This window comes from Oncorhynchus mykiss, chromosome 5 (assembly GCF_057628025.1).
Source record: "Oncorhynchus mykiss isolate SJ-2025 chromosome 5, ASM5762802v1, whole genome shotgun sequence".
Lineage (NCBI taxonomy): Eukaryota > Metazoa > Chordata > Actinopteri > Salmoniformes > Salmonidae > Oncorhynchus > Oncorhynchus mykiss.
In genome coordinates this window covers 70,557,496-70,574,292 of record NC_143026.1, presented here as the reverse complement: position 1 = coordinate 70,574,292, position 16,797 = coordinate 70,557,496, and the positions used below count along the sequence as shown (strand labels likewise).

The following is a 16,797-nucleotide window of genomic DNA, read 5'->3' as shown; positions in this document are numbered from 1 at the left end:
CATTTCCCTGTTTGACCGCTAGGTTTTACGGGTATCATGACACCACCACTGTGGGGCTGTATTGGAGCGCTCTAAGACCTTGTAGCAGTACTACTGACCCACATTCCATTACACTTTAAACGGGATCTGGTTATAATAGTGATGAGTACATCCACTTAAAAAAAACTAGGTCAGGAAAGAGGAATATAGTTATCAAGAAGACACAACCTCTTCCTCATACTTTCTCAAACACTCGCCAGATACATTATCACCTGCGCACAGGTAAAAACCGTGTGTCATTTTAAGGATAATCAGGCGCCGCACTTTTTTCTGGATATTCTGCAAGTTTACAGTATTTCAGTGCAGTGGAATGAGTGTTATCACTAGTTGGAGACGCAGCGTGAAGAAAAATGGCAGCAAAGGGTGAGTCGCAAAATCCACGGAACTATACAGTAGGCTAGTTGTAGTAGCCTTGACAACGTTTTTTTTACGAATAAACCCAGCAATATTTGTATTTACAGTCTACAGTAGTCTAAGCATGTTGTATTTGTGGTCAGAACAGTAGCTATGTTTCCATTAACTTGTCCAGTTATGTTTGTCGACATTTAGAAAGTTTGCATAGAAACCCGATGCAACAATTACCTGCTAAGCTGCGTTTTGATTTAATTATCTTCTGTCGATTATAAACGTCTGGGCGTAATGACGTGACACCCAAACCTACAGTGTCGAATAAAAATATATTGGTTGAACTGTTTCCATTACCCATTTAGGCAAATTGCGCATTAATATATTGGCGACAGCCTGCATGTCCTCCAACCAATCTGTTTCATGTCTCAGGTAGCCCACGAAAGCCAGCATTTTACTGATATGCCATACTCTAATAATTATCATGCCAATGTATAGCCACGATCAGTGCCATGGTGAAACCTGCATTCCTGTAGATCTGAAATAATTATATCTTGAAATTCGCCAACAAACCAGAAAAGCATGGCGAAGTAATTTTGGGATTCACCAAAATTAAGACAATAATTGTCCTGCTAAGAAACATTATTAGACCTTTATTCTGCATAATTTATTCGAAAAATACCGTTTCCATCATTTGTCGAACGAATAAAAACGTTATCTTTAGAAAATGTCTTCTATATCTGCCGTTTCCAATACATATTTAGCAAGGATTTCTTTTGCGACATTTCTTTTTGTCGAATAAATCTAGGTCAATGGAAACCTGCCTAGTGTTTAATGATTGATTTGTGTGATGATTTTAGATTACCTATCAGGTTATTGAAGACGTGGCAGACGGATTTGATAAATATTGAGTGATTATGTACGTATTCTGATTATGATACTTTTTTTATTTGACAGAAATTGGAATGTTATTGCCAGCTGTTATATTAGCATTGAGATGGAGACAGCATGTAGTAGGAAATGTAATATATCTCAATTCTGCAAAGTAAATAAGAAAATGAAGCCACTTTAGATTACTTTTTCTACACATCAAATCAGTTGATTTTCAGACTCAAAAACATAGGAATAGCTTCTCTAAAGTATAATCTAAGATACATTTCTATAAAGTATAATCTAGGTAAAGCACATTTGTAATCACAGGACCACCACGTGGCTCTTTAACATTACATGCCATCACCAGTGGTTACATCTGGAGATAAGTGTACAGTCAAGGAAGTTCAGTTAAGTAAAATTACGTTTACTGTTAAGGAAAACCTTTGTAATATCATGTTAACAAATATTTATTGGCAGTTACGGAATTCATACAACTCTTTTCTTCAAAAATACAAAAAGGAAAGAACTAAACTGCACAGTAACAGGCTAATTAGTAACTAGCTTGTTACAAAGTATTTACACAAATTGTTCAACTGATAGTTATTCTGGAGTAAGGCCTATGTAAAAGAAAGCAACAGCTACCAACCCCTCTCAGGTGACTTGCTTTGATAAAGAAAAATACACTGTGCTGAATATAAAGCTACTTAGGGAAACCCATTCACTGAAATATAAACATAAACTACAATGGTAAATGTCTCCAAAGAATAGCATCTACAGTAGAGGCCTTGTATTACCATTGGTGATCTCAGCATTGGTAAATGAGACACATCCCTAGTACTTACTGTTCTGTCTGTTATACTGTGACCCTAGGGACGCCCTGCAGGTGAAAGAAATCTCAGCCGACCCCAATGGCTGCCCAACACTGTAAGTTTACATGAAAAACATGGAACAGTTTCTGTGAAAACTATATTTATCCTCATTGTGCCAAGGCATTGAATGGGATTTGATTAATATAAACATTTTATAACAGCATGGTTTGCTTCTAGGTTGTCCATCATAAACAGTCCAGAACTTGACCCCAAAGTCACAGATTTCAAGTAAGTGACATCGCTCCTTCCTGCTGTTCAATTTATCAATCATTCAGATAAGGATGCCATTAAAGCTGGCAATCTCAGCTCCGGTCCAGGCAGGGATTGACCAAGAGTAAGATGAGCCTACCTTGTCATCCATAGAGATATTATTACATTTCAATGCCTCTCACCTCTCACCAATGCTTCTCACATGTGGGAAGAAGGCTGTTGTTGTGACCACACAGTTTTATTGACATCACATGATTGAAGGTGGAGCTGTCCCTGAAATAAATTGCTTTCCCATGATCATGTATAACACAAAGCAATTCCACTGACGCAAAAAGAGCAGGAGCCCAAAAATGTTTTTGGACTAAATTGAACCTCTGGATGCTGTCCTAGTGCTCATAGATTTAAAAACGTCAACTGATTCAGCTTAACAGATGTCAGAGAGAAAGCTAATAGAACACTGTAAGTGTGTGTGCATGAGCTGACCTCTTTCCTGTGTCTTGAGATTTACAGATTTACCATGTTTCAGATCACTTCTCCTCTATGACTTAAATGTAGACAGCTGTCTGAGAGCTCATTCTGACAAGTGGCTGGCTCCTTTCATGGGTCATTCACTTTCAAAGCGATTGGCTGTGGTGTAATTACTGGGTCTCAATGGTACTCATCTCTCAACCTCTCCTAAGCTCCTAAACGCTACACAGTGTTCTACTAGCTCTGTCCTATTGGCTCTGTCCTACTGGCTCTGTCCTACTGGCTCTGTCCTACTGGCTATGTTATAGTGGGCAGTGTGTCTGTGCTGCGGCAGTAGTTAGCCTGAGTCACTGCAGTAAAGGCTTCCTTCTTTACAGGACTCTTCCTCTCACTGGCATGAAGTCACTTTACATCTCTGTACGGAATCTTACTGAGTGATTTTAAAATCGTCTATTCAATATATTCAGAGATCTGAATTAGTACCTGAATATTTTTTTTATTTTTGATAGTTTGAGTGCAGTTGCCTGTCCTCTTCGGTTGATGTAATAGCCAGGGTACCTCTTATCTGTGCTGCATAGTTCCTTTTTTTGTGTATGATTTTTGTTGTTTATCATTTGACTGGAGTCCTGTGCGGCTAGGCCAGCCCTGCCACTGCCTCAGCCAATCAGTGAGGCGACTGCAGTGTGTAGCGTGAGTGTGATGATGGGAAGAGGTGGGATAGGAAGAGAGTTTAGGGACTGTGTGTGTGAGAGCGATAGAGTGTGTATGCATGTGTGTTTGGATGCAGAGAGTTGGGGGGTGGAAGATGTTTAGTTTCCCTACGTGTGATAGTCATCCCAATCTTATTAAGAGCTGCGATCTTCCTCCCCTCTACTGCCTGCTGCTGCTGCTGTTGCCAGAAGGAGACAGTGTGTCGGGCTGCGCTGCTGGAAAGGCCGGAGCCAGAGATAGTCAATTATCTTCTGCGTTTGCTGTCTTTACTTCCCTCTAGTACTCTGTCTGCCAGATGAAAATGTCAGGAGAAGCAGAAACTCTATCAAACGGGTAAGAGTTATGTAGATACTGCTGCGTGGTGAAGTGATAGGTACTGACAATGTGTTGAAGTAAACAGAGAGATGCTGAGTTTGTGGTTTTGTGTGTGTGTGTGTGTGTGTGTGTGTCTTTGAATGGGATATACTGTCACTATGAATCATTTCTGATTTTGACTGATTGAAATAAGAGAGGATTTGTAATTGAGCTGTATCCAGTAAAACTGGACAGGTTTTTTAAAGATCCACCTCATCTCTTTTGTCTCATGACTTCGCTGTGTTTAGGAGCAGCTTGTTTTACTGCTGTAGTGCTTTGTTTGCCTTTCTGTTACTCAGCCTCCAGTACTTTAATTCAATGGAAAATAACAGTGGTGAAAGAATTCAGGAGGAAGTCAGGTAAAAGCTATGTTTTGTCACTCTATCTTTGTGTGTGTGTTTTGTGTTCAAGTTTCTCTCCAAATAAATCAGCATCAGAGAGTTGCTGACTTCAATTCATTAATTATCTGGATGTATACTATGTACAACCTTTCAGGAAACAATAGCCTCCATTATGTGTACATTATCATGCCATTTCTCAGACCCACCTACATTATTCCCCTGTTGAGTTGATGGTTAACCGTCTTTATAAGTGTGCTATGTTCATTCAAATGGCCATAGTAGCCAATAGGCCAATGTTAAACTACATTGTCCTGCTTTAGCACTGTCTCTTGAACAAGTCTTCTTGAGTTGTCTGATTTACATCGGTACTCTCTGCTGGACAAGTTTGCTATCTTTGGTCTGATAAACAACTTAACTTGCTTTCCAACATAACAGCCAAGTCACTTGACATTTTTGATGTGCGTCAGCAGGTTTTCTTTATTCAATAAGAAATATCACATTTTATTAAAGGTGGTGTACTGATTGTAGCAACTGATTTGAAACTGGGCTTTATGGACCTTTTTAGATGGAAATACAGAAGCTACTGGAATGCATCCATCTTTCTGTATCTTTATACTGCATTACTTTTCAGGTATTGCTTATACATTTCATTATAACTAAGTGAATTGAATATGTTCATGACTGTGTGTGATACTATTAGGCCCTAGACTGTCTGTGTTGCGCTGACATTCATCACTGTGTGTTAGTGAGCAGGAAGTTACAGGCTGGTGCTGGTCATAGGTTGGATGGATGGTATGGTCATCCCCATGTCATTAGCCTGTGAATGAGTGGAAATACAGGCTTGTTGTTCCATATGATCCCTAGTGGACTCATAGTTTGAGAGATTTCAACCATGGTCTAGCACAGGGATGGGCAACTGGCAGTACACCCTCTTGTAGGCCCGTGGATTCATTTAGGAAACATAGAAACTCAGTTGCGAGAACTCAATTGCGGTCTCAACTTACTGTTGAGTTAAAATAGTACTTAAGGTGCAATTTCGAAATTTGTTTGCGCATCAGCAGTTTTTCCTCTTATGTCAGTCACGGACAGTCACTCAATTAGCCCATTTCAGGATTTGTTTTTTAGATTGGTCGAATCACAGAGCGTGGGGCTCCCATTGATTTTGTTAGTCATTCTCACTCAGATATCATACTAAAACCTGTAAACATTTCTCTCCACCCTATGGCAGAAGGTGTACAATTGCAGTAAATTAGCTGTAAAACTGCTAATTTGTCTCTTCGTCTCATGACAAAATTAGTAGAATTGCATGAAATGAATTATAAAATTGCTAAATCTTTTCTCCGCCCATGGCAAAATGTGTAGAACTACAGCAAACTTGCTGTAATTTTTTTATTTTAAATCTCCGCTGTCAAGAGCAGGGCCGCTACAATGTTTGGTTTACAAGGTGGGGCCCCATTTGGGCACCCAAAGGGTTAAGGCCGGCTCTGACTGCATGTGTTGGTATGGATGTCGTTGAACAGACCCACGAGACACTTCTGCCCCTAATGATGAATTTAGATTTTTTATGGTTCCCACCCCATCAATGTTGCCCTGGTCTAGCATAAAGAAGTCCTATGTATCACTGATCTGCAGGAATGTAAAGGGATGTCAGTTAGCAGTCTTCATTGTAGAGATTCTCCTCAGTTGTGTCAGCCAGACTCCATTGTTTGGTTCAATACATTGTGTCCATGAGCCCAATTTGCTGAGAAGACATTATGTCGACTTTGGGACTGTTAAGCTTGGGGTGGTTTAGGTATGGTACAGTTTGGCAAATAGTGTGACGAACCCCCACTTTGTTGTGAACTTCAGAGGCCTCAGCCAAATTGTTGCTGTGTCTTTCTAGGTATAACTCTGGACAGCTTTCTTGGAACCTTTTTATGAAATGTTATTGTGGTCACACCGTGGCTTCAAAGGTACAGATCCTTTCTAAAATATCTGTTGTAAACAAACATAAAACATGTTAATCAATGAAAGTACAGTTGAAGTTGGAAGTTTACATACACTTAGGTTGGAGTCATTAACTCGTTTTTCAACCACTCCACAAATTTCTTGTTGACAAACTATAGTTTTGGCAAGTCGGTTAGGACATCGACTTTGTGCATGACACAAGCCATTTTTTCAACAGTTGTTTACAGAGAGATTATTTTACTTATAATTCACTGTATCACAATTCCAGTGGGTCAGAAGTTTACATACACTAAGTTGACTGTGCCTTTAAACAGTTTGGAAAAATCTGGAAAATTATGTCATGGCTTTAGAAGCTTTTGTTAGGCTAATTGACATAATTTGAATCAATTGGAGGTGTACCTGTGGATGTATTTCAAGGCCTACCTTCAAACTCAATGCCTCTTTGCTTGACATCATGGGAAAATCGCAAGAAATCAGCCAAGACCTCAGAAACAAATTGTAGACCTCCACAAGTCTTGTTCATCCTTGAGAGCAATTTCCAAACGCCTGAAGGTACCACATTCATCTGTACAAACAATAGTACGCAAGTATAAACACCATGGGACCACACAGCCGTCATACCGCTCAGGAAGGAGACAAGTTCTGTCTCCTAAAGATGAACATACTTTGGTGCGAAAAGTGCTAAACAATCCCAGAACAGCAGCAAAGGACCTTGTGAAGATGCTGGAGGAAACAGGTACAAAAGTATCTATATCCACAGTAAAACTAGTCCTACAGTGCCTTGCGAAAGTATTCGGCCCCCTTGAACTTTGCGACCTTTTGCGACATTTCAGGCTTCAAACATAAAGATATAAAACTGTATTTTTTTGCGAAGAATCAACAACAAGTGGGACACAATCATGAAGTGGAACAACATTTATTGGATATTTCAAACTTTTTTAACAAATCAAAAACTGAAAAATTGGGCGTGCAAAATTATTCAGCCCCTTTACTTTCAGTGCAGCAAACTCTCTCCAGAAGTTCAGTGAGGATCTCTGAATGATCCAATGTTGCCCTAAATGACTAATGATGATAAATACAATCCACCTGTGTGTAATCAAGTCTCCGTATAAATGCACCTGCACTGTGATAGTCTCAGAGGTCCGTTAAAAGCGCAGAGAGCATCATGAAGAACAAGGAACACACCAGGCAGGTCCGAGATACTGTTGTGAAGAAGTTTAAAGCCGGATTTGGATACAAAAAGATTTCCCAAGCTTTAAACATCCCAAGGAGCACTGTGCAAGCGATAATATTGAAATGGAAGGAGTATCAGACCACTGCAAATCTACCAAGACCTGGCCGTCCCTCTAAACTTTCAGCTCATACAAGGAGAAGACTGATCAGAGATGCAGCCAAGAGGCCCATGATCACTCTGGATGAACTGCAGAGATCTACAGCTGAGGTGGGAGACTCTGTCCATAGGACAACAATCAGTCGTATATTGCACAAATCTGGCCTTTATGGAAGAGTGGCAAGAAGAAAGCCATTTCTTAAAGATATCCATAAAAAGTGTTGTTTAAAGTTTGCCACAAGCCACCTGGGAGACACACCAAACATGTGGAAGAAGGTGCTCTGGTCAGATGAAACCAAAATTGAACTTTTTGGCAACAATGCAAAACGTTATGTTTGGCGTAAAAGCAACACAGCTCATCACACTGAACACACCATCCCCACTGTCAAACATGGTGGTGGCAGCATCATGGTTTGGGCCTGCTTTTCTTCAGCAGGGACAGGGAAGATGGTTAAAATTGATGGGAAGATGGATGGAGCCAAATACAGGACCATTCTGGAAGAAAACCTGATGGAGTCTGCAAAAGACCTGAGACTGGGACGGAGATTTGTCTTCCAACAAGACAATGATCCAAAACATAAAGCAAAATCTACAATGGAATGGTTCAAAAATAAACATATCCAGGTGTTAGAATGGCCAAGTCAAAGTCCAGACCTGAATCCAATCGAGAATCTGTGGAAAGAACTGAAAACTGCTGTTCACAAATGCTCTCCATCCAACCTCACTGAGCTCGAGCTGTTTTGCAAGGAGGAATGGGAAAAAATTTCAGTCTCTCAATGTGCAAAACTGATAGAGACATACCCCAAGCGACTTACAGCTGTAATTGCAGCAAAAGGTGGCGCTACAAAGTATTAACTTAAGGGGGCTGAATAATTTTGCACGCCCAATTTTTCAGTTTTTGATTTGTTAAAAAAGTTTGAAATATCCAATAAATGTCGTTCCACTTCATGATTGTGTCCCACTTGTTGTTGATTCTTCACAAACAAATACAGTTTTATATCTTTATGTTTGAAGCCTGAAATGTGGCAAAAGGTCGCAAAGTTCAAGGGGGCCGAATACTTTCGCAAGGCACTGTATATCGACATAACCTGAAAGGCCGCTCAGCAAGGAGGAAGCCACTGCTCCAAAACCGTCATAAAGCCAGACTACGGTTTGCAACTGCACATGGGGATAAAGATCACACTTTTTGGAGAAATGTCCTCTGGTCTGAACAAAAATAGAACAGTTTGGCCATAATTACCATCTTTGTGTTTGGAGGTAAAAGGGGGGAGGCTTGCAAGCCGAAGAATACCATCTCAACCGTGAAGCACTGGGGTGGCAGCATCATGTTGTGGGGGTGCTTTGCTGAAGGAGGGACTGGTGCACTTCACAAAATAGATGGCATCATGAGGAAGTAACATTATGTGGATATATTGAAGCAACATCTCAAGACATCAGTCAGGAAGTTAAAGGTTTGTCGCAAATGGGTCTTTCAAATGGTCAATGACACCAAGCATACTTCCGAAGTTGTGGCAAAATGCCTTAAGGACAAGAAAGTCAAGGTATTGGGGTGGCCATCACAAAGCCCTGACCTCAATCCTATAGAACATTTGTGGGCAGAACTGAAAAAGCGTGTGCGAGCAAGGAGGCCTACAAGCCTGACACTGTTACACCAGCTCTGTCAGGAAGAATGGGCCAAAATTCACCCAACTTTTTGTGGAAAGCTTGTGGAAGGCTACCCAAAACGTTTGACCCAAGTTAAACAATTTAAAGCCAATGCTACCAAATACTAATTGAGTGTATGTAAACATCTGACCCACTGGGAATGTGATGAAATAAATAAAAGCTGAAATAAATTATTCTCTCTACTATTACTCTGGCATTTCACATTCTTAAAATAAAGTGGTGATCCTAACTGATCTAAGACAGGGAATCTTTACTAGGATTAAATGTCAGAAATTGTGAGTTTAAATGTATTTAGTCAGGTGTATGTGAACTTCCGACTTCAACTGTACATAGTGCTCTATTGTTTTTAATGGAGAGTCTTGACATCACCAACAGAGATTTGTTTGGATGAAGATTCTAGCTTTATATTAAAAGATGTGGTGAAACCCCACTTATTTTTTTAATTAAATCACCCATTTGAAAGACCCGTAATTTGATGCAGAGCGAATGAGAAAGCAGCTCACTGAAGAAACAGTGAAAAGAATCCAATCTTGTCAGATAAGAAAAATCTAGCGTTAGGCTGATAGCAGTAAAAGAACACTCAATAGTAGATGCAGTGAAAACCATGTACACTGAACAAAAATATAAATGCAACATGCAGCAATTTCAAATAAGGAAATCAGTCAATTGAAATAAATTATTTAGGCCCTAATCTATGGATTTCACATGACTGGGAATACAGATATGCATTGGTTGGTCACAGATACCTTTAAAAAAATGTATGGTATCTGGTGTGACCACCATTTTCCTCATGCAGCGTGACTTCTCCTTTGCATATAGTTGATCAGGCTGTTGATTGTGGAATGTTGTTCCACTCCTCTTCAATGGCTGTGTGAAGTTGCTGGATATTGACGGGAACTGGAACACGCCGTGGTACACTTCAATCCAGAGTATCCCATTGGTATTTCACCATTGGTGAAATGTCTGGTGAGAATGCAGGCCATGGAAGAACCGGGACATTTTCAGCTTCCAGGAATTGTTTACAGATCCTTTCGACATGGGGCTGTGCATTATCATGCTGAAACATGAGGTGATGGCGGCAGATGAATGGCACCTCAATGGGCCTCAGGATCTCGTCACGGTATCTCTGTGCATGCAAATTGCCATCGATAAAATGCCATTGTGTTCGTTGTGTGTAGCTTATACCATAACCCCACCACCACCATGGGGCATTCTTCTTCACAATGGTGACATCTGCAAACCGCTCGCCTACACGACGTCATCATCATCTGCCCAAGAGCACACATCTCCAGCATGACAGTGGCCATCAAAGGTGAGCATTTTCCCACTGAAGTCGGTTACGACGCCAAACTGCAATCATGTCAAGACCCTGGTGAAGAGGACGACCACACAGATGAGTTTGGTTGGTTGTGTGGTGCAAACCCAGAGTTTGGTTGGTTTTGTTGTGCAAACCCACAATTTCATCAGCTGTCCAGCTGGAGTGGTTACACGTGGTCTGTGGTTGTGAGGCCGGTTGGATGTACTGCCTAAATCTCTACAACAACGTTGGATGCGGCTTATGGTAGAGAAATTAACATTCAATTATCTGGCAACAGCTCTGGTGGACATTCCTGCAGTTAGCATGCCAATTGCATGCTCCTGCAACTTGAGACATCTGTGGCATTGCGTTGTGTGACAAAATGGAACATTTTAGAATAGCCTTTTATTGTCCCCAGCACAAGGTGTACCTGTGTAATAATCATGCTGTTTAATCAGTTTCTTGATATACCACACCTGTCAGGTGGATGGATTATCTTGACAAAGGACAAATGGTCACTAACAGGGATGTAAACAAATATGTGCACAACATTTGAGAGAAAAAAGCTTTTTGTGCATATGGAACATTTCTGGGATCTTTTATTTCAGCTCATGAATCATGGGACCAACACTTTACTTGTTGCGTTTATATTTTTGTTCAGTGTAAAAGCCTGCTCAGATTGGGTGGGAAAGTGAGACAATATCATGACCTACACTCCTCACAGAATGTTTGGAGGTTGTCCGTGTTCCCCTTGCCCCCCCCCCCCCCCCCCCCCCCCCCCCCCACACCCCCACTAACAACAGAACAGGGGCACTGCAGCAGAGCTGCCTGGGAGAGAAAACAAGTGACGTGGCTCTTTTTAAAGATATCCGTTACTGTAGATGGAGCCAGTGAAGTGCTCCTTTGTCATTAAAGCTGTGTCATCCTACTCTACAGGCTGCTACTCTACATAGAACTCAGACATGTCACCTAGTTGACATGAACAAACACAGGTTTTGTCCTGGGTTTCATTCATAAAATAATAGAATATATTTAGGTCCACTGGGAAGTTGGCAGTAATCAGCTTCTTTCATTCAACAATGTCAAGAATATAATGTGTTATTCTAACATTTTGGTCCTGCACTGAGAAGCAATGGGTAGGTACTTAATTGACCTATGCTTCATCTCTCTGTCCCCTTTACCCCTTTTCTGTGTCTCAGGTCCCAGAAGTCGGACCTGTCTTTGGCCCTGGAGGACTGCATGGCAGCAATGGACCTGTTCCTGAGGAATGACTTTGATGAGGCCCTGTCCAGGCTTCGCTGCAGGTGAGAGACCTGTACCCTGGTAATGTAGTGTCCACACAGGTGGCTGGTGGTAATACACAATGTGACTGGTGCTACAGTGTACACTCTGAGCTAGTTTCATAACCACCTCTCCTGTTTGACACCCATTCAGCATTGTGTTCAAACACATCATCATCAGGTTTCTTAAATTTCCTCTGTGAATTTTCTCCTCCATTATCATGGCCTTCCTAACATTCAATCTTTTCTCTTCTTTGGCCACTCCCAAGTCCCAGTTTCTCTCCAGCTCTCCCTACTGTGTCTTCCATTTGCCATCTTTTCACTGTTTCACAACTCAATAGATGTACTTAATCCCTTTCAGTTCCCAATGTTGATATCCTGTCTTAGTTCTGAATACATGGTAGCCTAGTCTATGTATACAATTAATCTCTCCAAGTCTTGGCATATTTTGTCAGCTGTCACCCTGGGGCGAGACAAGGGGAGTGATGGTAGACTGAGTTGTGTATGCAGAGCAAAGGTGTAGACACTTAAACTCCCCTATGGCTTCCTTTGTTTGCTATTCCAAGAAACCCTTTGTGAGAAAAGCCTCAAGAAAGCCTCCACGTCATCAGAATCCTAGTGTGTAATATCACCTAATGTTTGTTGAGCATAGGTTTACACAGCATTATGTGGTAGAATAATGATAAGAGAAAATCTATGGAAGGAAAAAAACCTGTAGAGAAAGCCTGTGGTGCTGAAATAGCAATGTCTCTCTCTCTCCATCTCTTCTTCCCTCTCTCCCTCCTTCCCCTGAGGCTGATGTATTGTACTGAGGCAGTAAATTGGGCCAGGTATATTCCACTACCTCTGCAGAGCAGTGAGCACACAAAGTGGCAGGCTTTCTCCCATATACTAAACTCTTGTAATAATGCAGAGTATGTTTATACTGTGGGGTCTGCCCTTCCATGTCACAGAATGATGAACACAGCAATATAATGTATGTTTTAACAACTCATGGTGTAATCGTAACAACATACAGGAACTCAAGTCCTTTTTGTTCACCTGACCTAGAATTCCTCACAATCAAATGCTGACCATATTATCTCCCAAGAGAATTCTCTTCGGTTTTTGTCACAGCCGTGAATATCCCCCCTCAAGCCGATCCCACGACGGCCTCTCAAGGAACTTCACTGAAACCATATATCCCGAGACTGTATTTATTTATTGTAGCTGGGGATTTTAACAAAGTAAATTTGAGAACAAGGCTACCTAAATTCTATCAGCATATTGATTGTAGCACTCGTGCGGGCAATACACTGGATCACTGCTTCTCTAACTTCCGCGATGCATACAAGGCCCTCTCCCTTCCTCCCTACGGCAAATCTGACCATGACTCAATTTTTCTCCTCCCGTCCTATAGGCAGAAACTCAAACAGGATGTACCCGTGAATAGAACTATTCAACGCTGGTCTGACTAATCGGAATCCACGCTTCAAGATTGTTTTGATGACGCAGACTGGGAAATGTTCCGGGCAGCCTAATATCGAGAATAATATCGATTTATACACTGATTTGTTGAGTGAGTGCATTGGATATGTTGTACCCACTGTAATTATTTAAACCTACCCTAACCAGAAACCGTGTATAGATGGCGGCATTCTCGCTAAATTGAAAGCGCAAACCACCGCATTACACCATGGAAAGATGATTGGGAATATGGCCGAATACAAACAGTGTAGTTATTCCCTCCACAAGCCAATCAAACAAGCAAAATGACGGTTTAGGGACAAAGTGGAGTCGCAATTCAACGGCTCAGACACGAGACGTATGTGGCAGGGTCTACAGACAATCACGGACTACAAAAATAAAACTAGCCACACGGACACCAACGTCTTGCTTCCAGACAAACTAAATACCTTCTTTGCCCGCTTTGAGGATAATACAGTGCCACCGACGCGGCCCGCTACCAAGGACTGTGGGCTCTCCTCCTCTGTGGCCGATGTGAGTAAGACATTTAATTGTGTTAACCCTCGCAAGGCTGGCATCCCTAGCCACGTCCTCAGAGCATGTGCAGACCAACTGGCTGGTGTGTTTACGGACATATTCAATCTCTCCCTATCCCAGTCTGCTGTCCCCACATGCTTCAAGATGGCCACCTTTGTTCCTGTACCCAAGAAGGCAAAGGTAACATAACTAAATTACTATCGCCCCATAGCACTCATTTCTGTGATCAGGAAGTGCTTTGAGAGACTAGTCAAGGATCATATCACCTCCACTTTACCTGCCATCCTAGTCCTACTTCAATTTGCATACCACCCCCAATAGGTCCACACTGCCCTATCCTATCTGGACAAGAGGCATATTTATTAAAGAATGCTGTTCATTGACTACAGCTCAGCATTCAACACCATAGTACCATCCAAGCTCATCATTAAGCTTGCCGTTGAGCCCATGGTCTCAATGGCAACTGCACCGCCCACAACCGCAAGGCTCTCCAGAGGGTGGTGCGGTCTGCCCAATGCATCACCGGGGGCAAACTACCAGCCCTCTGGGACACCTACAGCACACGATGTCACAGGATGGCCAAAAAGATCATCAAGGACAACAACCATCCAAGCCACTGTCTATTCACCCCACTACCATCCAGAAGGCGAGGTCAGTACAGGTGCATCAAATCTGGGACTAAAAGACTGAACAACAGCTTCCATCTCAAGGCCATCAGACTGCTGCTTGTTCATCGCTCATCCATATATTTATTCTATCCCTTTACTTAGATTTGTGTGTATTAGGTAGTTGTGGTGAAATCGTTAGATTACTTGTTAGATATTACTGCACTGTCGGAACTAGAAGCACAAGCATTTCGCTACACTCGCAATAACATCTGCTAACCATGTGTATGTGACCAATAAAATTTGATTATTTGATTAACTATACAGTACCAGTCAAAAGATTGGACACACCTACTTATTTGTTGGGGGACTGCACTTGAAGAAACGTTCAAAGTTCTTGACATTTTCTGGACTGACTGACCTTCATATCTTAAAGTAATGATGGACTGTCATTTCTCTTTGCTTATTTGAGCTGTTCTTGCCATAATATGGACTTGGTCTTTTACCAAATAGGGCCATCTTCTGTATACCACCCCTACCTTGTCACAACAACTGATTAAATTAACTTTTAATAAGGCACACCTGTTAATTTAAGCTGACAAATGCTTGAAAGTGGAAAAAGGCACTGCAATGACATCAAAACAGCCAGCCTCATACTTTTAATTTCACAGCTTTAGCTTTTCTGATTAGAGAGTAAAATTATGCATTGCTTTCTGCTCTCTGAAGCTACTATTTACCTGTACAAACATGCAGACTGGGCAAGGAACAGCAGCAGGCCTTGCATAGTTGTCCTATCCCAATCAAGGACTTGCCAGTCCCACCTCATTCCTGACAACTATTGTGAGAGAAATTTCAAGATTGTTATAATACTGTTATTGCATCAAGTTGTTGTTTTATGCAACAGAATAGAGGGTTCATATAACTCTATTCTGTCTGTGTGAACTGAAAGTGGGCCTCTGGGAGATTTAACACTGACAGTGGATTTACAAGGGATTGGAGATAAACCTAACAAGACGGCATTCCCTTGCATGATTAGTGTATGTGTGCCTGACTGGAAGTTACCAGGAAGAGATGACTCGGGGCCAGACCCTGGTTTGTACACAATGAGAAGTTTTTACATTAGATACTGTCGGCTCTGAATTATAAGTATCTTTCAACCAAATATTAACATTGTGACCCATTCCATACATCTATTGTTTGTCATGTAGACTGAAGGGGGTGTATGTTGGCTATAAAATAACTTTGTACCTTTGTCTTGGGGCACTCAAGGAATCATCTGAGGGTGATTCATCGACCAGCCATCATTATCGTAAAGCACTCAATCGATTCACTTTATATATGTGTGTTGTATTGACCTGCTCCCTTATTAATAAGTGAATAAAGATTTAGTTGAAGTATAACTCTGACTTGTGTGATACGTTTGTCTCTCCTCATTTGATAGTAAAGAAATTAACCACCACACTACAGTGCCTTGCGAAAGTATTCGGCCCCCTTGAACTTTGCAACCTTTTGCCACATTTCAGGCTTCAAACATAAAGATATAAAACTGTATTTTTTTGTGAAGAATCAACAACAAGTGGGACACAATCATGAAGTGGAACGACATTTATTGGATATTTCAAACTTTTTTAACAAATCAAAAACTGAAAAATTGAGCGTGCAAAATTATTCAGCCCCCTTAAGTTAATACTTTGTAGCGCCACCTTTTGCTGCGATTACAGCTGTAAGTCGCTTGGGGTATGTCTCTATCAGTTTTGCACATCGAGAGACTAACATTGTTTCCCATTCCTCCTTGCAAAACAGCTCGAGCTCAGTGAGGTTGGATGGAGAGCATTTGTGAACAGCAGTTTTCAGTTCTTTCCACAGATTCTCGATTGGATTCAGGTCTGGACTTTGACTTGGCCATTCTAACACCTGGATATGTTTATTTTTGAACCATTCCATTGTAGATTTTGCATTATGTTTTGGATCATTGTCTTGTTGGAAGACAAATCTCCGTCCCAGTCTCAGGTCTTTTGCAGACTCCATCAGGTTTTCTTCCAGAATGGTCCTGTATTTGGCTCCATCCATCTTCCCATCAATTTTAACCATCTTCCCTGTCCCTGCTGAAGAAAAGCAGGCCCAAACCATGATGCTGCCACCACCATGTTTGACAGTGGGGATGGTGTGTTCAGGGTGATGAGCTGTGTTGCTTTTAGGCCAAACATAACGTTTTGCATTGTTACCAAAAAAGTTCAATTTTGGTTTCATCTGACCAGAGCACCTTCTTCCACATGTTTGGTGTGTCTCCCAGGTGGCTTGTGGCAAACTTTAAACAACACTTTTTATGGATATCTTTAAGAAATGGCTTTCTTCTTGCCACTCTTCCATAAAGGCCAGATTTGTGCAATATATGACTGATTGTTGTCCTATGGACAGAGTCTCCCACCTCAGCTGTAGATCTCTGCAGTTCATCCAGAGTGATCATGGGCCTCTTGGCT

At 41.4% G+C, this 16,797-nt stretch overlaps 1 protein-coding gene across 3 annotated transcripts in view; it reads left to right on the top strand.

Annotated features, from left to right (window-relative positions):
• Positions 1 to 9: 9 nt before the first annotated feature.
• Positions 10 to 16,797, top strand: part of ttc39a (tetratricopeptide repeat domain 39A) — a 44,956-nt gene continuing 28,168 nt past the window's right edge. The window contains exons 1-5 of one of the 3 annotated variants that reach the window (XM_036978195.2): positions 69 to 402; positions 1,245 to 1,303; positions 2,128 to 2,181; positions 2,304 to 2,354; positions 11,649 to 11,753. In XM_036978195.2, the coding sequence (XP_036834090.1) occupies positions 1,302 to 1,303; positions 2,128 to 2,181; positions 2,304 to 2,354; positions 11,649 to 11,753 (212 nt within the window). In that variant the 5' untranslated portion in view covers positions 69 to 402; positions 1,245 to 1,301. Of the gene's footprint in view, positions 403 to 1,244; positions 1,304 to 2,127; positions 2,182 to 2,303; positions 2,355 to 3,496; positions 3,849 to 11,648; positions 11,754 to 16,797 lie in introns of those variants that run through there. The other 2 variants (XM_036978194.2, XM_036978199.2) reach the window with 2 other exon arrangements.